The sequence below is a fragment of the Triturus cristatus genome, chromosome 5_2 (genome assembly GCF_964204655.1).
Source record: "Triturus cristatus chromosome 5_2, aTriCri1.1, whole genome shotgun sequence".
Classification (NCBI taxonomy): Eukaryota; Metazoa; Chordata; class Amphibia; order Caudata; family Salamandridae; genus Triturus; species Triturus cristatus.
Window position 1 is genome coordinate 983,829,300 of NC_140588.1, and position 20,343 is coordinate 983,849,642.

The 20,343-nt window shown below is 46.3% G+C and overlaps 1 protein-coding gene and 2 non-coding genes across 4 annotated transcripts in view; all 3 read left to right on the forward strand.

Annotated features, from left to right (window-relative positions):
- The window catches only part of ATRX (ATRX chromatin remodeler), a 1,501,634-nt gene that overhangs the window by 279,802 nt on the left and 1,201,489 nt on the right, over positions 1–20,343 (forward strand). For both annotated transcript variants that reach the window (XM_085608236.1, XM_085608237.1), the window contains exon 9: positions 12,998–15,795. In XM_085608236.1, coding sequence (XP_085464362.1) covers positions 12,998–15,795 — 2,798 coding nt within the window. The remainder of the gene's footprint in view (positions 1–12,997; positions 15,796–20,343) is intronic.
- LOC146829533 (U4 spliceosomal RNA) lies at positions 1,230–1,369 on the forward strand. Its single transcript, XR_014962316.1, has one exon. It is a non-coding gene; the product is annotated as a U4 spliceosomal RNA (small nuclear RNA).
- On the forward strand, positions 6,607–6,744 carry LOC146829534 (U4 spliceosomal RNA). Its single transcript, XR_014962319.1, has one exon. It is a non-coding gene; the product is annotated as a U4 spliceosomal RNA (small nuclear RNA).

The following is a 20,343-nucleotide window of genomic DNA, read 5'->3' on the forward strand; positions in this document are numbered from 1 at the left end:
TAGCATCACTAAACTGCAGCAGGTGTCCGACTGGAAGTTCCACGGCAGAGGTTACAATTTCAGATTTGTTTTGCGGGGAGATAACTTTTTCTTCAAAAAATTCCGATTACTTTATTAGGTCTCGCCTGGCGTTGGCGCGCATGCGCTGGTCTCGCCATGCGAGGGCCTTTTGGAATCAATACGGATTCCAAAGCCTGCCCGCGGACAGGCAGAAGATGTGCACGCGCGGCGTGGGATTACATGTGACATCAGATGGGTTCCGCCACAGATTTCCTACCAGCACTTTCACTTGTTTTAAGCCATGCACTTAATTACATCGGCCACGCCTCTTTGAGAGGTCTGCCCCCAGTTTTTTCATGCGATTTAAAGCCCTGGTTCTTATTATCCCATCCAGTCATACAAGCAGTACCTCACTTGTTGCTAAGCGGGAAACGCCAGAATGGTCGCGTTACGAAAAGTAAAAGGACCTCCCAACCCAGTCAGCGTGACTTTATCTTGTTTATAGTGCAGCTGTCTGCTTGCAAAAGGTTTATTGGGGACATGTCGGTAGCTGATCTGAAAGCAACTCTGCCCATTGCTTTCCATTGGCTTTTTGTTGCTTTCTCTTTAGTGGTCGTATTAATTTTAGTCCGTTCAACTAGTTTTTCCCCTCCCATGAAGCGTATACCTCTACTTTCATTGTTTTAAGGCGAGAGGTTCTACATCCGGACACCGCTCACGGAGAGCCTTGGACAGTCTGGGCTGCACTTTGATGATTTGTCACATACCTTCATTCACTTCAGAGCGGCTGTAAGATGTCCCAAGTTTGAGAGGAGCTTGAAGACGCTTACTTTCCGATCCTTCAACCTTCTTCGCTGGCCGAGACTAGAGCAAGCCTTCCCAACGTACAAAAACCTGGCCTGCCCTAAAAGAGCGATAACCACCTCGCTCTCTCTCCTGCAGAGCCCTTATAATTGCCCCGGAGGAATTCAAGTTCAAGGAGTGGACGCGTCCGTTGTTACCAACATACCAGGAAATGCTAATTAGCATATGGGCCCCCAGAATCGCTCTGCGCACAGTTCATACTTTTTATGAGGCTTACAGGTAAGAGTACAGTTCAGAGTATTCCAGCTCGCAGTAAGAATTCTTGTTGTCTGTGTCTTTGGGTGGTGGGTGTAGGCGACTTTTTCTCGCTGTCGGTGTCCTGAGTTTCATCTCCCGTGGGTACCTCGAATAACAGTTGTTTCCTTAGCTTTGCGCAGTGGCAGTATCGTAGCCAATGAGGTGTAACCGAGGCACGATTATTGCTTATTGAAAACTTTACCCAATATCCCGCTATGGCGACTTGAAATATAGTCGACATTGCAATTTCTTACAGTCTTCACGGAGACTGGTATTGCTCGTCTAAAACAGAGAAGATTTAAATAAGTCATTCAGAGCTTACTGATAGAATGCCAGTAGGTTACAAGTTATTCATATGATTTTTAGTAGTTTCTACAAATTAATACTTTGTAGCGTAATGAATTACACCTCTGTTAGAACTTCCAGGCTCTCCACCTCTCCTCGCGGGGTTGGGGAATTCCCGGAGTACGCGGACCCGGGGCCACCCCAGCAGCAAGAGGCGCACCCCCACCGTTGGGCAACAGAGGCGGCCAATAGCAGGTGGTAGAGCCCCCTCTCCTCTGCAGCCAACCGCACTGGACACGCCCGGTGGCTGAGCGCTTCTTTCACCTGCCCCGGGGTTGCTGCAGACCCCGGTCAGTGATCGTCAACCAAACGGTCTGTGCAGGACCACCACGCTGCTCCATGCAGGCTCCCCTCTCTCTCCTCTGCCAGTCCCCTCACATCTCCTCCTTGCACCATGCATTCCCCCCCCCCCCCCCCCCCCCGACTCAAAACACTCAGCTCCTTTACCTCTGGCGATAATCTGGTCACCTTTCTGAGCCCCCCTTCCCCCTCAGCACCCCTCTAGTAACTCCCACCAGCCGATCGATGCTCTTGTTTCTGCCGCTCACCCGCTGTCTCTGTTTAATGTGCTCACATTATTCTGCTGTTCTAAGCTAATTATTTTGGGGTGGGTGGTCATTAATCACTCTACCCACCCCACACACACACAACCCCTTCCTTGCAGTGCACACACACTTGCAGCCTTAACCCTCTTTCTCCGTCTTGCTCCTCTGCTAGAATGGGGTTCCTGCGCTTTCCCTAGTGCTCCCACCCGCCCCCACCTGCCCTGTTCGCTTGTGGATTTCGGAAATCGCCAGCGAGCAGAGAGCTTGCATTTCTGAGCCATCTGCTCCCACCCCCTACCATGGTGGACACCCGGCTTCCCCTGCAAATGTTTTTAGCCACACTAGCCGGGATCTAGCTGTGTGCCTTCAGGATGCTGTATGTACAGGTCCCTGGTGAGTAGCACATACGAAAATTGGCTACGTACACATACATGCCAACATTTCAAAAGAGCAAAGTGGGAGATTCTTTAAAAAAAAAATCGGGATAATGGGGCCTTGAATCGGGTTACTGTCAGGTATGGGCCTTGGAAGTATGCTGCTGCAGGATCGGACATTTGAAACCCAAATGCACGTTTTTAGGTCTCGCCTGAGCCAGCGCTTTAGCGCTGCTCTGGCGAGAGTTTTAGTAAGCGGGTTTTGGAAGTGCAAACTAGTGGCTTTTTTCAGGCCTCCAGCTACAGTGCATGTGCGCCGGGTGCGTGCACCATTTGTCAGCCTGCGTGATCACTTTTGCAGCTGCTTTGATGTTCTCAGTGAGCCGCACGGCCACTGAGAACATCAAAGCGGCCGCGAAAGTGCACACAATTTGCCAGCCTGCGTGCCTCTCTCCGCCTTAGTGTGCGCGACGTGCCCTACCCCCCTCCCTTATCCCACTTCCTGCTTGTTTAATTTTATTTCCCTCATGGTCTCTGCCTCTACACATCTTGGAACACACACGCACGCACCACTCCCGGGCGATACCTGCGAAAGCGGCCAATGCTTGTTCTGTCTGCTGCCTCTTTGTGCACATCTGTTTCTCTCTCGGTTCCTGTCCCACTCCTGGGAGATCGCTTTCACTTTCGCGGCCGCGAAGGCGGCCAATGCTTGTTTTTGTTGCCTCGGATCGTATTCTTGGAAAGTTGTTTGTTGGCTTTCCGAAGCAAACGTGAGCAGCTGATGTTTGCAACCAGTGTTACTAATTTACCCTCCCACCCACCGTTTCTCTGTGTGCTGTCCCTTTAGCCCTACCGCCTACCCTGTCCTTGAATGCCTCTACCCCACCCCCCAACTAGAGCTATCAGGCACATTCTATGTCAGTCGGTAGTGGCTTGTCATTAGTTTAGTTTAGCTTTTTCTATTTGAAATGCACAGGATGACTTGCAATATCTACACAAAGCAGGCACAGATTTTTACCGATAATGTGAATACACGCTGCCTGCTTACTGATCATTATTTATACACGCAGCAACATCGCTGAGGCCATCCACATGTGCACCCTTCCCAACTCCCCCATGTTTCTGCAGGCAGAGCCCCTCTCCCTATCAAGGGGTGCCCACGCTACATGTCCTACCTGGAGTTTCAATCTATGTGCTGCCTGGTTGTCCTGCCCACTGCTATCAGATTCCATGAGGCCCATCCAACAGTGCAGATGGCTCCTAGCAGCCCTCTTTTCCTGCCCCTCCACCTGTCTGCACATCCTAATCTGCTTCTGGGGGCGCACCCTCCACAACTCGGTGCTTCCAAATTACAAGATCTTGCTGCAATGTCCTCCCTGCCCCTGGAGGCATTGAATACCTATTGTGCCCGACTCCTCCCTTGTGATCACGGCCATTCTTCCCCGAAAGCCTCCTACAAAAACCCCCGTGCACCAAGAACTCCCACTGTAATTATTCCAGCATGTGGCCGATATGTAATTTTATCCACAGAATGCAAGCCTCCCAGGATCAGCGGGGTTTTCATCTACCAGTGTTATGTACAGTCTGTGCGCACTTAAAGGGCACAGGCAACACAACTGCATCTCATCTCACCTTGCCACTCTTGTTGCCAGGTGTAGGTTTATAGACCTATTTAAGTACCCACAGCTCATTTGTCATGTGACCCCCTTCAGCCTCTCTCACTTTTTAAAACACTAAGCATATTGGGACTTGAAGGGCCTTTGCTTGAAATGTCAAAGTAGGCCATAGAACCACATTACAGTCGGCTAGTACACTCCTGTTGGTACAGTTTTTTTTCGGGTGATGTGCATCTAATAAAAATGTTCATGCTCAATTAAAAATATTGTTTTTTTAAACTCTGGTGTCTTTTTGGGGAACAGTTTTCCCGCAAAATACGATGTGGTGAGAAAACTTAGCTAGGGTAGTAGTTGCAAAAAAGTGTGAACTTGTCTAACTATTCAATCCCTGGCGGCACAGTATCCAGTATGTGTTGCATGGCTAAACACTTATAAGGTCCCAAAGGCGAGACCTATTGGCTATGCCAATGCTTGTTTTCTTACCTTTCAGAAGCATGGAGTGCAATGGCAGGCAGAGAGAGGGTGATGCAAGTGTTTTGCACTCACTGGCCTGGCAGGTTGCTGGCAGTGCATATACCCCCACCCGTGTGGCAGCCCAGGCACACACACAGCCGCCCCGAGTACTTCACAGGTCTTTAAAAGACCATTCGCTTGTTAATTGGGCTTTGTTGGTTTTTCACCCCTTCTAGAGCCCCTGCATCGCCACTCTGACTATTGCTGGAAGAATTAGCACGTTACACAATACCAAGCACCCCTGTCTGCTGAAACCCCGCGGAATCGGGTTTTTGCTTGCAGGAATCGGGAGACTAGCCTTGAAATCGGTATTCTCCCGCCTGAATCGGGAGGGTTGGCATGTCTGTACGTACAAGATCATTAATCGAAGGGGCATAGAGTGTGTAGACAGTTGTAAGAAGGGGAAAGGGAGGCTGAAAGGGTAAAGGATTATGTTGGCCAGTTGGTGTAGTTCATGCTTTGTGTAGAAAATCTGTACATTATCACACCAAGAGAAGCATGTTTTGGGACAGTTAGTGTCGCACTCATTTGTGGAAGTAGAGGGAGCAGATGGAGAATGTTGGAAAGGGGCAATGGTGTGGGTGCGAAAGAAGTGGCGGAAGTCTGGAACGAAGAGGATAGAACCCGGCAGCAAAAGGCAAGTGAAAAGCAACTAGATTAAGATGATGAACTAAAAGTATAAACTAATGGTGTGCAAAGTTTATTTTGTTTGCAGCCTTTGCAAAAATCTATTAAATTTGCATTGTTTTTTTTTTTTCCTTTACCACATACCATTGAAATATTTACTTTTTTTAACCAATTTGTTGTTTTCGTGTGTGTACCACTAGTACAATTTGCGTGGTATTTGGACTCCTATTTTTGGCGAACTGTAAAAACCAACACTCAGTTGTATCTTATGTTTGTGTGAGATAAGTAGAGAGTAGGTTTAATCTATCCATTTAGAAGCGATAATTTGGATTAGTATGAAGGTAAATTGTGTTTCATTTTAAGAGATCATTGTACAGTTTTTGCTTTTATGGGTAACTGGAGAAGTACAGAGGTTTTTCCTCATTTGGGTGTGGTTGATAGTCCTTTCCTCCATTAGAGCAGATGTTCTTCATCTATGTGCAACAAATTCAGTGAGTGAGTATAATGACTGTATACTGTGCTGATTGTGAACATTTGTTACGTCGCAGCCATCTTTACCAAGCACTTGGGATTAAGTGACCTGAATTTGCAGCTTTTTAATCCGTGGTTGATTGCCTCCCAGGTCAGGCCAGTTTTCAATGGCCTGTGTGACTGAAAACTAGTTAAGCAATGCTTGTAGCAAGCAGGGCTGCTGTCCTTGAAGAAACTGGAACAATGTACTGCTCCAAGCTCACTGGCTCGCCAAGTTCTTTTATTTATAGTGCAGCTGTCTGGTTTCCAAAGGTTTATTGGGGACATGTCGATAGCTAATCTAGAAAGCAGCTGTGCCCATTGCTTTCCATTGGCGTTTTGTTGCTTTCTATTCAGTGGATGTATTTGTTTTAGTCTGTCTTAACTGTTCTTTCCGCCTCCCATGAAGCATTCGTCCCCTACCTTCAATTTATTAGGGAGAGAGGTCGTACACCCGTAGTCGGTTCACGGTGAACCTTGGACAGTCTGGGCTGCACCTTGATGGTTTGTCACATACTTATTTTCTCTTCAGAGCGGCTGTAAGATGCCCAAAGTTTGAGAGGAGCTTTAAGGCGCTTACTTTCTGATCCTATCTACATGCTTCGCTGGCAGAGACTAGAGCAAGCCTTCCTAACGTAACAAAACATCACCTGCCCTGAGGAAACGATAACCACCTCGCTCTCTCGCCTGCAGAGTCCTTATATTTGCCCCGAAGGAATTCAAATTTATGGAGTGGCGCGTCCGTTGTACCAACAACCCAGGAAATGCTAATTAGCATATGAGCCCCCAGAATCCTCTACGCACAATTCATCCTTTTTATGAGGTTTACAGGTAATAGAGTACAGTTCAGAGTAATCCAGCTCGCTGTCAGAATCATTGTTGTCTGTCTTTGGATGGTGTGTAGGTGACTTTTGCTCGTTGTAGGTGTCCTGAGGTTCATCTCCCTCGGGTATCTCAAATAACAGTTATTTCTATAGCTTTGCGCAGTGGCTGTATCACAGCCAATGAGGTGTAACTGAGGCGCAATTATTGCTTATTGAAAACTTTACCCAATACCCTACTATGGCGACTTGAAATATAGTCGACATTGCAATTTTGTAGTTTCCACAGAGACTGATATTTCTAGTCTAAAACAGAGAAATCCTAAATAAATCATTCTGAGTTTCTTCAGAGGCTACTGATATTATACCAGTCTGTTAGAAGTTAATGAAATGTTCTTAAGTCCAGCTTCTACAAATTAATACTTTTTAGCGTAATGTATTCGCCTCTCCCCGCCGCTTCCTAGTGGGGGGTGGGAGATCCTCCGTGTACCCGGGCTCCAGCAAGGGGGAGCACCCCCCCCCACCTTTGGGCAACAGAGGCGGCCAATAGCCGGTGGTAGAGCCCCCTCTCCTCAGCAGCCAACAGCACCGGACAACCCAAGTAGCTGTGAGCGCCTCGATCACCGAGCCTGGGGTTGCTGCAGATCCCGGTGAGTGATCGTCAACAAAATGGTCTGTGCAGGATCACCACGCTGGTCCCTGCAGCTCTCTCGCTCGCCCCCTCTCGCTCGGCCCCTCTCTCTCTCGGCCCCTCTCTCTCTCGGCCCCTCTCTCTCTCGGCCCCTCTCTCTCTCGGCCCCTCTCTCTCGCCTCCTCTCTCTCGGCCCCTCTCGCTCGTCCCCTCTCTCTCTCTCTCTCGTCCCCTCTCTCTCGTCCCCTCTCTCTCGTCCCCTCTCTCTCGTCCCCTCTCTCTCGTCCCCTCTCTCTCGTCCCCTCTCTCGTCCCCTCTCTCGTCCCCTCTCTCTCTCTCTCTCTCTCTCTCTCTCGTCCCGTCTCTCTCTCTCTCGTCCCGTCTCTCTCTCTCTCTCTCGTCCCGTCTCTCTCTCTCTCTCTCGTCCCGTCTCTCTCTCTCTCTCTCTCTCTCTCTCTCTCTCTCTCTCGTCCCCTCTCTCTCTCTCTCTCTCTCTCGTCCCCTCTCTCTCTCTCTCGTCCCCTCTCTCTCTCTCTCTCTCTCTCGTCCCCTCTCTCTCTCTCTCTCTCTCTCTCTCTCTCTCGTCCCCTCTCTCTCTCTCTCGTCCCCCCCTCTCTCTCTCTCTCTCGTCCCCTCTCTCTCGTCCCCTCTCTCTCTCGCCCCCCTCTCTCTCGTCCCCTCTCTCTCTCTCTCACCCCCCTCTCTCTCTCGCCCCCCTCTCTCTCTCGCCCCCCTCTCTCTCTCGCCCCCCTCTCTCTCTCTCTCTCTCGCCCCCCCTCTCTCTCTCTCTCGCCCCCCCCTCTCTCTCTCTCGCCCCCCTCTCTCTCTCTCGCCCCCCTCTCTCTCTCTCTCTCGCCCCCCACTCACTCTCTCTCTCGCCCCCCTCTCTCTCTCTCTCTCTCCCCCCTCTCTCTCTCGCCCCCCTCTCTCTCTCTCTCTCGCCCCCCCCTCTCTCTCTCTCTCGCCCCCCTCTCTCTCTCTCTCGCCCCCCTCTCTCTCTCTCTCTCTCGCCCCCCTCTCTCTCTCTCTCTCGCCCCCCTCTCTCTCTCTCGCTCGCCCCCCTCTCTCTCTCTCGCTCGCCCCCCCTCTCTCTCTCGCTCGCCTCTCTCTCTCTCGCCCCCCTCTCTCTCTCGCCCCCCTCTCTCTCTCTCTCTCTCGCCCCCCTCTCTCTCGCCCCCCTCTCTCTCTCCTCTCTCTCTCTCTCTCTCGCCCCCCTCTCTCTCTCTCGCCCCCCTCTCTCTCTCTCCTCCTCTCTCTCTCTCTCTCCTCCTCTCTCTCTCTCTCGCCCCCCTCTCTCTCTCTCGCCCCCTCTCTCTCTCGCCCCCCTCTCTCTCTCGCCCCCCTCTCTCTCTCGCCCCCCTCTCTCTCTCGCCCCCCTCTCTCTCTCGCCCCCCTCTCTCTCTCGCCCCCTCTCTCTCTCTCTCGCGCCCCCCTCTCTCTCTCTCTCGCGCCCCCCTCTCTCGCGCCCCCCTCTCTCGCGCCCTCTCTCTCTCGCACCCTCTCTCTCTCTCGCGCCGTCCCCCCTCTCTCTCTCTCTCTCTCTCTCTCGCGCCGTCCCCCCTCTCTCTCTCTCTCATCTCAACCATGCACCACCCCCCGACTCCTTTACGTCTGTCTATAATCTTGTCACCTTCCTGAGCACCCCTTTAGAAATCTCCCGCCATCCGATCGATGCTCTAGTTTCTGCTGCTCGCCCGCTGCCCCTGTTTAGTGTGCTCACATTATTTCTCTGTTCTAAGTGCAACATTTTGGGGTGGGTGGCCTGTAATCACTCTATCTCCTCCCCTTGCCCCCGACACACACAACCCCTTCCATCCAGTGCACCCACACTTGCAGCTTTAACCCCCTTTCTCCAGCTTCCTCTGCTAGAAGGGGTTTCCTGCGCCTTGCCTAGTGCAGGAGACCAGATTCCCATGTGTGCTCTTCGTGTGTGTCCTAATCCCCCTCACCCGCCTCATGCCCCCCCTCACCCGGTTTGCTTGTGCTTTTTGGAAATGTCATTTCCTTGAACTCTTTCTGTTAGGTTGAGTTATGGGGCTATGTTGCAGATGCTTGCTTTTCTGGGTATTCACAAATCGTCAAACAGCAGTTAGTGAGGTTGAGAAATGGTGGCGTTGCCTTCTCCTTTTCCCATGTCCAGCTCGTGGGTGAGTAGGGCAGAGCTGTTTTCTTCACTGCTCACTTCGTGCACTGCCTCTTTGCATGCAGCTATTTTAACTTTCTTTGTCTGCGTTGCGTCTCGTCTCCTCTTGCTCACACACTCGCTCTCTCACTCACAATCTCGCTGTAGCTCCCGGTGGGCCTTCTGAGGCTTTGAATTAACAGCTTTAATGGACTAAATGAAACGACCCCTATGGTTTTGAGGGGACCGCGCCTCAATTCTAGGGTATTGCTGTTTGGTAGATTCTTAGTCTCCGTGTGGTGCAAGAGGACTGGTGTGAAGCAACACTGAGTTGCATAGAACTGCATTTTCACTTTCATCAGGTGAACTGTTTGCTTTTCCCTGATATGCTCGGGTGAAAAATAGTGGATGTTTTTTTTGATTTCTCAAGAAGAATTTTGGCTCATTAAACTCAGCAAAAAGGGTTTAGGCATGCTTTTGGATGTGGTAGGTCACTGATCAGTCCACTTTGTGGGTTAGGATGCTGATATGATCCACTTTTCTTGAAGTCAACTCGAATAGCAGTTGCCTGTACTTGTGGTGAATGGTGATGCCAACTGCTAAGTTTTGGGCAGTTGGTTTCAAACTGTGGATCAGATGTTGTACTCTTGAGGGATCTTGCTTGCTTGCGTTGCTCTAGTAAGTTGTAATGGATTGGATTGTTTGCAGATTGAACCTCATCATGGGAGTACGGTCAAGTTGGGCTGGTCAATAGTTTTGTTTCCGGTGTAATATATTAAGATCTAACACACTTTAGACTTTGCAGTGACTATGGAATGATATTGTCATACAAGCATGAAAGTGGTAGTTCCCTCCAATATCGTTTTCTTTTGCACTGTTGCCCCTGAGCTCACTGCATCTGCACCCAGTGAGTGTTATTTTCAGGGTGAAGGAATGTTAAGTTTGTATTGGTTTTGAGCAGTTTAGATCTTTTGCGCTGTATACGAGCAGACCTAGTCTTCCTGTGCCTACCTTATCAGTTCTACTGCTTGTCATCTTCAGTGCCCTGTTAAGGTTCAGAAAGCACTGGATTCAACAACTAATGAAATAGCACTTCCCTGTGAGAGATCTAATTTAGTACTTAAAAAAACTCGAGTGGGGGAATCTACATGTCCACCTCTCAAATTAATGTTATATTCCCCTATACTAATTCCCCACTAATCCTCTTTGGGTTCCATGAGCAGTGTGCTATCCGCTGAAAAGCGTTTCAACTCCTCATCAGGAATAGCACGCACTATATAAATGCAAACCTTTCCCTAGTCTATCTTTCTGCTATCCTTTTCAATGCAAATAACAGAGTAACATGTCCACCGCGCAAATCAATTTCATATTTCTGTATACTAATTCACCACTAATCCTTTTGGGGTTTTGGCTGAAAAAGCACTTTGATGCCTTGTCAGGGGTACTAAGCGCTATATAAATGCAATTACAATAATTGTAGTACCCCACCTACGAGGATAATGCTCCAAGCAGCCCCCTTCCCCTATAGGAGATTACAAATGTTGCATAGAAAAGGGAGGGTCCCACTCTTGTTATACATAGAAAGTTAAATTGACTTGCACTTGTCTTAGTAAATGTTAGACCTGTCAGCCTGTGGGTGGTCTTCTCCCAAACTTCTTGTCTTCACCCCTCCTATTTTTGCTGAATTTGGTTTTGTTGGCCTTAGGCCTCTGTGCACTTTACCTAGTCTAACCAGTGCTGAAGTGCTTGTGCTCTCCCCTTTAAAGATTGTTAAATTGGCTTCCACCTGATTGGCTTATTTAATTTACTTTTAAGTCCCTTGTAGAGTGGTACACCAAATACCCAGGGCTGCAAATTAAATGCTACTGGTGGGCCTGCCACACTTATTATGGCACCAACTTAAGTAGCCCCCTAAAGCATATCCCAGGATTGCCACTGCAACCTGAATACAGTTTTAAACTTGCAATTTTACTTGACAATATAACCCCCTTGCCATGCCTTGGATGCCCCTTTTATTGCATACAAGTCACCCCTAAGGTAGGCCATAGGTATCCCATAGGGCAGAGTGCATTATAATTAAAAGGTTGGGCATGTACTTTTACGTTTTTCAAGTCCTAGTAGTGAAGAACTCTTACATTAGTTTTTCACTACTGTGATGCCTACCTCTCCCATAGGAGACTATTGGGATGCCATATTGCATTTAATAAGTCCTAACGTTTGATAGGGAACAGATAAGCATTTCATGTTTGGTGCCTGAGCAACTGTAATTAAAAATCATCTTAAATGGTGAAGTCACATTTTAAGTTACAATTTTAAAAACGCCCCTTTTAGGAAGTTGGCATTTTCTTGCCCTAACTATTTGGTGCCTACAATCTATCTTGGGTCACATGACTGGGTGTAGTTGGCATTTGTACTTTGTTTATTCCCAGACAGCCACTCAATAGAGGAATTGGGTGTGCCTGGAGGGGCCATCAACTGGCAGGATGGGGGTCAGAGTTGGTCACAGCCCCAGTTGTAACGGAATAGTCTGTTCTGTGCCTTCATACGAAGGTCTTGACACCTCTGTATTCATGCAGCCAGCTTGGAGCTAAGGCAGGGGAGTCGGGGAAACTTCAAGCACTTCACAGGGAATTCTCTAGAAACTTTTTACTTCAAAGAATGCACCATGTATAAACAAGCATTGGCATAGCCAATTGGTCTCGCCTTTGGGGCGTTATTAGTGTTTAGCCATGCAACAGTTGATGTTGTTGCACCAAGGATATTGTGCTGCATAACTAAATACTTATAAGGTTCTAAAGGTGAGACCTATTGGCTATGCCAATGCTTGTTCTATTAGGACTTTGATACTTTTATGAACTTTATTGACTTCCAAACTCACCGGCACCAATCCACTTGGTGCATCCCATCACAAATCGCTCCTAAGTGCTGGTCTACTGCTTTCTTAGACTATGATTGTCTCTTAGTGCTATTTGGCTCTCTTTTCACGTAGTTTTAAAAATTCATATCTCCGCTTCCTCGTTACTGGAGCGTTTTTAAAAAAAAAACAATTTTGCTCTTATTTTAAGGATTAAAACTTCTCTCTATTTTAAAATTTTGTGAAATTTAGTTTTGTGACTTTCTGCTGTGAATGCACTACTCAGATACTTTGCACAGTGCCTTTGTTTTAAGCCTTACTGCTTTGATTCACATCAATGATTGAGCACAGTTTTATATAATTTGTGTGACATGAGACAGGTGGCGGCCTGATCCTTTGATGTGAACACTTGTCCACTCCAAGTAATCCACTTTCCTACAATTGTACTATAAATGCGTAGAGATCTAAACTGACATGAGGATACCTGGAGCTGTGTTGTGTGCCACCTTTACCTGGCATGTTCACAGATTTCCCACTTAACACATGTAAGGGTGTACCTCTCTCATCTGCCATGTACATAGATCTGCATGTTACTACATATAAAAACGGTAGTGGTTTTCAGGTCACACGACTGGGATTTAAAGTTTTAAATCCTAATTCTCATCAATCCTCAAGATAAGTTGCATAGGCATCTTTACATATGACTAAAATAACATCCATGAACCCCTTTTTGTCATAAAAATGTGTGTTGCAATTAGTTTAAGTATACTTTATTTGAATGCTTACTGTGTAACTTGCACAACTTTGTCAGCTAAACTTATAGTGGCAATGGTTTCAATTAGTCATCAACAAAATGTGATTTAAATCCAGGTTTCATTAACTTTGTTTAGTTAAATCCTGAATATGGCTCTAATTGTTTTTTTGTGTTTAAATTTCAGGTGGTGCGCTGAAGGGGGAAACCTTATTTGCTGTGACTATTGCCATAATGCATTTTGCAAAAAATGTATCTTGCGGAACCTAGGCCGGAAAGAGCTCTCTGCTATTATGGATGAAACTATGAAGTGGAAGTGTTACATTTGCTGTCCAGAGCCATTGCTGGACCTCATACGTTATTGTGACAGTGTGACTGAAAATTTGGAACAGTTTTTGCAACAAAATAAAAAGAAGATAAAGGCTGAACATGATGGTAAAATGCCTGAACAAATACATAAGCATTCTGAAAAGTCCAATTCCAGTTGTGATCGGCCAGACCGGTTAGATAATTCATGCAGTAGCTCATTTACATATTCATATAAAGCATTGATGGTCCCAAAAGAACTACTGAAAAAAATGAAAAAACTAGTCGAAACTACAACAAATTTAAATGCTAGTTTTGTCAAATTTATAAGTCCGAAAACGGATAATTCAAACCTAACCCCAAATGTGAAGATGAGACAATTAAAAGCTTTTAAGTCTGTTCTCTACGACTTGAAAAAAGCCCATGTTGCCTTGGACGAAAGTCTTAACTGTGAGATCCATGAGTTGGAGAATAAAACTAAAAACAAAAATGCCAAAGAAAATCATCTTGAAAATAATAAATATGTAAGAAAGGAGAAAACTGTTGACAAAGTGGACCGAATGTTGGAAAAAAAACCAAATAAGATGGTAACCTTGATAGAGAATTTAGACAAGGGTGAGAAGTCAGACGTAGAGGAAGAATTGATTGAGAAGTCTGACAAAGTTCTAAAGCATATGGCTATAGCAGATGGAAATTCCGATCAAATGTACATGGACACGGCAGAGAAAACTTTCAATAAAACTTCTGGCAAGATTGAGAAAAAACCTGATGAGAACAATCTGGAAGAAAAGGTAGAGAAAACAATTGATGAGGACAAGAGGGAGAATACAGAGGACAGGAGTGCTATAAAGCTGGACAGGCACAAACCTGAGAAAAAAGATGCAACGGATAAGGAGGCAAGAAGGGCAGATCGGGGCCAAGAGGGGAAGTCTGGAAATAAAAAATACTTTGAGAGTGGGGATGATAAGCTTTCGGATAAGCCCACCCATGGCCTTCATAAAGGAAAAGGAGAGGATTCACTTCAGGATGGGGATGAAGTTAAAGATGACATAGAGCAAGAATCTGAAGTTAATGGCACATTAGTTGAGAGTGAAAAAATATTTGGTGACAAACCTATTGAAACAAACAGCAACCTGCTTGCGAATGAAGATAGTGAACTTGAGGCTGAAGATGGTGAGACATTGGAGTTTGAAGAAGATGATGATGTGGACCGTGAAGTATTTGAGTGTGGTGTCAAAGCTGATAAACACAAGAAGGGAAACCTAGGTGATAAAAAAGATAATCGGGAAAGCAAGGGACTTCATGAAAAAAGAAAAAAAGTATCAAATTCTAAAGAGAAACCTGAAGGAATTGAAACTGATGAAGAGGTGAGCAAGACTACTAAAAATAATTGCAGCGATTCTAACAAGTTCGTCAGTTCTAAAAAGCAACATGGAGACAAAAAGTCAAATAAAAAAGATAAGCAGTTAGAAAATAGTAGTCCTGAGGCATTGGATAGTGACATTCTTTCAGTTCCGACTTCTGTCCCTGTTGACATTTTTGAAAATGCAGCTGTGACCGATGCAATCAGTGATGAGAAGAACAATGTCCTATCAAGTCCTGTTAAGTCTGCTCCTTCAAAGCCCATTTTAACACCTGTAAAAGATATTGATGAAAAGGCAAAAGGAGTAAGATCGTTGTTGGTGAAAATAAATCCACTTTCTCTTTCTGGTTCTCTTATAAAATTCAAAACAAATAGTGGAAAGGCGGAAACTGAAGAAGATAAAAGTGAAAGTGATATGGCCGTAAAAGAGGATAGTGCTTCAGATAAAGTTGATGATAGCTTAACTGAAAAGAAGCCCGTTTTATTGAAAGATGAGTCTGATCTTAGAAGATCTCCACGTGTGAAGACCACACCAAGAAGACGGCCTACTGATGGACAGTCCTTAGCCAATTCTGGAGGAGAGAGCAGTGGAACAGACCCTAAAGTTAGGCAGAAATCAAAAAAGCCACAGAAACACAAAGTAAAAGTTGCAGATCCGAGTTCTTCAGACAGTGATGGGACTCCTCTGCTCAAAAATAGTCTGTCCATAAAAGCTGGAAAAAAAGCAAGAAAGAAGAAAAGTTTATCTGATTCTGATGAAGAAATGCCAGAAGTCCTGAAGCTGGCAGCACAAATGAGTCCTAGTTCGTCAGACCTTGAAAGCACAAATGAGACATTTAAGCCTGCAAATAGCTTTAAGGATCCAAAAAAGGCCTTGATGAGTAATAAAGAAAAGCGAAAAAGGAAAAGCTCAAGTTCTGATTCTGATAGTCCACGCAGACAGACCAGAGTCACCAGAAATTCAACATCTAAGAGACTAAAGAACCGTTCAGAGTCTTCAAACTGTGATTATGAATTAGAAAAAGATTCAAGTAAATTGAAATCTAAAAACAAAAGAAAAAAAGCCAAATCGGAGGAAGACGGTGAAGAGACGCCTAAAATTAAAAAAAAGAGCAAAAAATTGTCTAATAAGAAAGGTGACGCAAGAAGCAAAGGTTTGAAGATGCAAGCAATGTCTTCATCTTCTGACTTGGAAGACGATGACCAGGATGCTGATCGAAATTCAGCAGGTGATCGGAGCAGTGATGAGCAGAAAATTATGCCAGTGACGGAAAACGTATTGATGTCTTCAGCTGTAGGATTTTCTCAGTCTTCTGGTATGCTAATGCAAATTTGATTTTAGAAACATTTGTTTATTGTATGTTATGTCTTTGCAAATACTTTAAGATGACCAACAGTTTTTCACTTGTAACAATTTAGAAAACTCTGGACCAGTTCCTATAGGTGCACTCTTTTTTTAGTCCCCATTGAGTGATTCATCTGCATTATCTAAACTGTTGTCCTTGTTTCTCATGTTAACTCTACAGGAAACTACAACAAATTGCCCAAATACTGTTCAAAGAGATATTTTGAAATAATGGACTAATTACCTGAAAATTGGGTGCTGTAGCACCTGTCATGCCATTTTTTTTCTCAATACCTTTTAATTCTTGGTTAACTCACTCAGTTCATGGTTAATAGGCCAATTATTAATTGACTCACTAAACGTAAAGGCAACACCCATTAGGTGATTCTTGAAGCTACCGATGTCCAGCATGTTTGCTGTATATACACATATGCTGATGCCCTATGTTATCCAGTGTGGGATAGGGGGCCTCTGGTTGGTGGCTTCTCACGAGCAGTGCACAAAGTTGAGGGAGCTAAGCTCCTAGTGTTAAGCTCAGGGCAAAGGGGGATCCGAGTTTGCACACAAGGTACACCCACAGGGTCACCGTGGCTGCCGGTTTGGCTGCGGGTGACCTTTTTATTTCAATGGGATTCTCTAGTTGCAACAAACATCGCAGGCTTAGGCACGAAGACTTTCTGGAGGCGACCACTGGTTGGTGAGGTAAGTTGGGATGCTGGGGGTTGCCTGGACACCATTGGTTGGGCCACCCAAGACTGTGGGGCGTCTGGTGCAGGGGTGTACTTTGGTGTCTGGTTTCTTTACAAGCTCCTTGTCGCGGTCTGGGGGGGAGGGGGAGCTCAAGGTAGAGGCCGCAGGCATCGACTGGAAGCTTGTGGCAGGTCAGTGTGTCACTGGATCTCGGGTCAGGATCACCGAAGATACCTCCTCTTGGTGTTTGTCAACTCGGGCCATGGGCTTCGGGTGCAGACTCGTGGATTTGGCTGGATCCAGAGTCTGTTGGTGAGCAAATCAGGTGCTCACTGGAGACAGTCTTTTCAGTGAAGGCAGGGCAGTTCCTCTGGGTTCTGGGGGACTGCTGGCTGCAGGACACAGTGGGGTTTCCCTGGAGCCAAGTCAGTTGGTGTCCTCTTCCTTTACCACTGCTCTTCGGTCCTTCATCTTCTCTCTTCTTGTCTGAGGAGGCAAGGTTTGGAGTTGCCCCTAAATACTAGATTTGGGGGCTTTTCAGGTAGGAACAGGTTGGGACCAATGGGTCCTTTCTTTGGGGTGGGTACACTCCCTATTATGCCACCCTCCAGTGGGAGACGGGCATAAACCTCACTCTGCTTGTGTGGGTCCCCCCATCTTTAAGATGGCGGGGACTGAGAGTTGTGCTTCACCTCGCCTCCCCCACCTTAAGGGTGGGGGTTGGCCAAGGTGGGTAACCCTTTTCTCCTATCTTGGTTTTCCTGCCGATTCTCCTGCACAAAAGTGGTAAGCCAGTGAAGCTTCCCCTTCGTGGACCCGGCCTATCCTGGGGGAGAAGGTTTGGCACCTCTGCCCAGGATGTGCTTTGTTTCCAGACCCTGAGAGCCGGAGGCTCTTGACCCAGGTGTCCAGAACATGTCTGGGGTGGCAGCTGGCGAGCAGCCAGTCAGCCAGGACACTAGACTTAGGTCGTTTTTCAGGGGGCATCTCTAAGATGCCCTCTTGAGTGCATTTTGCATTAAATCCAACACTGTCATTAGTGTGGGTTAATGTGTTGAGAAGTTTGATTCCAAACTTCCCAGCTTTCAGTAAAGCCATTATGGTGCTGTGGAGGTCGTAATCACAAACTCTCAGACCATATACTCCTTATGGCTTTACCTCACTTACAATGTCTAAGAATGGACTTAGACACTGTAGGGGTACAGAGCACTTGTCCCCTCACCAGCTAGTGGGGTGGCTGACCTATTACATGGCAGTGGGTTGTAGGAATGGCACACAAGGTTGACCCCTCACTTTTCTCAGATCCTTCCATTGCCCAGACCATCTCACAAACAACTGAATGGGATAAGTTGTCTGAGCAAAAACGTGACCGTATCCGTACCATTCTACACGGCACTATTCTGACTGAATATCTACGGAACAATATAGGACCAAGAGGTTTATTAGTAACTAATGCCCCGCGTATATTCTTGGAAGATTCTGTCTTCAGAAAGGAGTGGGCTCAAATAGCATGGCATTGTACCCGCGATTGGTTGGTCCTGATCATTAAGACAGCCCTCAGACTATCCGAAGCTCTAATGGTCGAGATCCAACTCACTGAAACCCATTTCAGAACAACATTGACAGGGTACAAGAAAAACTTGAAGAACTAAATAAGGAAATGAACGAGTATAAGGACAATCTCACACAATCCAAGGCACAAAAATTTCAGAAAGATCTTAAACGTTTTGCCTTCACGAAAGTCTACCCCTATGCTGAACCAAATTACACACCACCTCAGCGCAATTCAAACTACTCGGATAACACCTCCGACGATGATACATCCACCACTAGTGGCTCGAGTGGCGGGAGCTTTAAGAAAAGGCAAAGGGGTAGAGGAAGGGGCAGATACCAACACTACCAGCAAAACTGGCCTATTTTTCCAAATCAGGGTGGAAACCTTCCCAATCAATATCACCAACCCCAACAATTCCCAATGATGCTTTGGAATCCAGCCTTCATGCCAATTCCCCCATACACTCCTAATATGTACCGCCCCCCTTTTTTAGATGGGCCGAAGGGGCCGGGGAAAGAGAAGAAGCCAGGTACATTGGAGACAAGACGAAGAGATGGGGATCAACACGAGGAGCAAATCATGGGGCACAACAAGCAGGGCCCAGCAATCAGAGACCCTAGTGAGCAACCTGTCTTCCCTTGTACTTTCAGACGTAGAACAACAAGTCTTAGAGAAGGGACTAGGTTTTGTTCCCACAGCCCGTCTTGACCGTTTCCGCCTACATTGTGAACTAGCGTATTTTTTCAGGAAACTAAAACTTAAACATTTCGTTGAACAACAACAGCCTGTTAATCCTTCTACACCAGAGAGAGATACAGGATTACGCCTGAAATCCACTTTCACACCACCCCTCATACTGTCCCGGCAGAACTTATTGTCTTTGAGCAGGCAGTGTTCAACGACATCGAGACGTATGAAGATACCGGCCCTTTTAAAAACATGAGTGCCGCTGAATTCCTGGCTTTAAAAACACTCCAGTCGAATCCCTTGTTTGTTATAAAACCAGCAGATAAAGGTGGCGGCCTTGTAATTCAAGACGCTTCTGCCTACGATAATGAATGTAGACTCCTCCTTGCTGACAGAATCAGCTACACCCCGCTAACCACTGATCCCTCACTTGAATTGAAAGCAATGATCCTCAATCTAGTGGAAGAGGCTGAGTCTAACGGGTACATAAGCAGACATGAGGCCGATTTTCTCACTAAGAGCGAGGGCATTGTTCCATATTTCTATACGCTGCCAAAAACTCACAAAAACAAGATTCCACCGCCTGGCCGACTGATTGTCTCAGGCATTGGATCCCTTTTAGAGCCTCTATCCATCTATTGTGATTTTTTTTTTTCCTCAAACCTCTGAGTCAGGCGACACCAACTTACCTGAAGGATACTAAAAGTCTGTTGGTACTCCTACAAGACATAACTCTGGCAGACGATCCAACCTTTCTGGTTTCTCTAGATATTGAAAGTCTGTATACCAGCATACCCCAGGAAGACACAGTCAGGGTCATCCATGTTACTCTGGAAGCTACCCCCTGGGAGTTTGACATCGAAACAGTTCATTTTAGACTGTGCCACCCTTGCTCTGGAAAATAATTTTTTCGAATATAAAGGGACCCTCTTCCTTCAATCCACCGGTACATCTATGGGGAGTACCTTTGCCCCTAGTGTGGCAGGTCTTTATGTCTACGATTTCGAACGAAAGTACATTCTGACTGCCAACAATCCCTTTTGTCCTATATATCTTTCTGGAAAAGATATATAAACGATATTTTTGTGATCTGGCAAGGACTCGAGAACCAACTTGTGGATTTTTTTGATTGGATCAACACATGCGATCCCAGCTTAAAATTCACCAATTCTTATGATCAGAATGAAATAATATTTCTGGATCTGGTCATTACCAAATGGGAAGGGAAATTGCTGACAAAGACCCACTATAAACCAACCTCGAAAAATAACCTCTTAGCTTTTTCCAGCTTCCACCCGCGACCCCTGAGAGAAAATCTCCCATTTGGGCAATTCTTGCGCATTAGACGCAACTGCAGTCGCATGGAAGACTATCGCTCCCAATCTAACAGTCTATCTGAAAAACTGAAGAAGAGAGGTTACCCAGATAAAATTCTCAAATGCAGTTGTAAGAGGGCAAAAAACCAACACAGACAAGCCCTACTTGAGGAATCAGTAAGACCAGTGGAGGAAGTCCCCCTGACGTGTGTGACGGCTTACAGCACTGCTTCTAATGCTATGACAAAATCTATTCGTAAACATTGGGGCA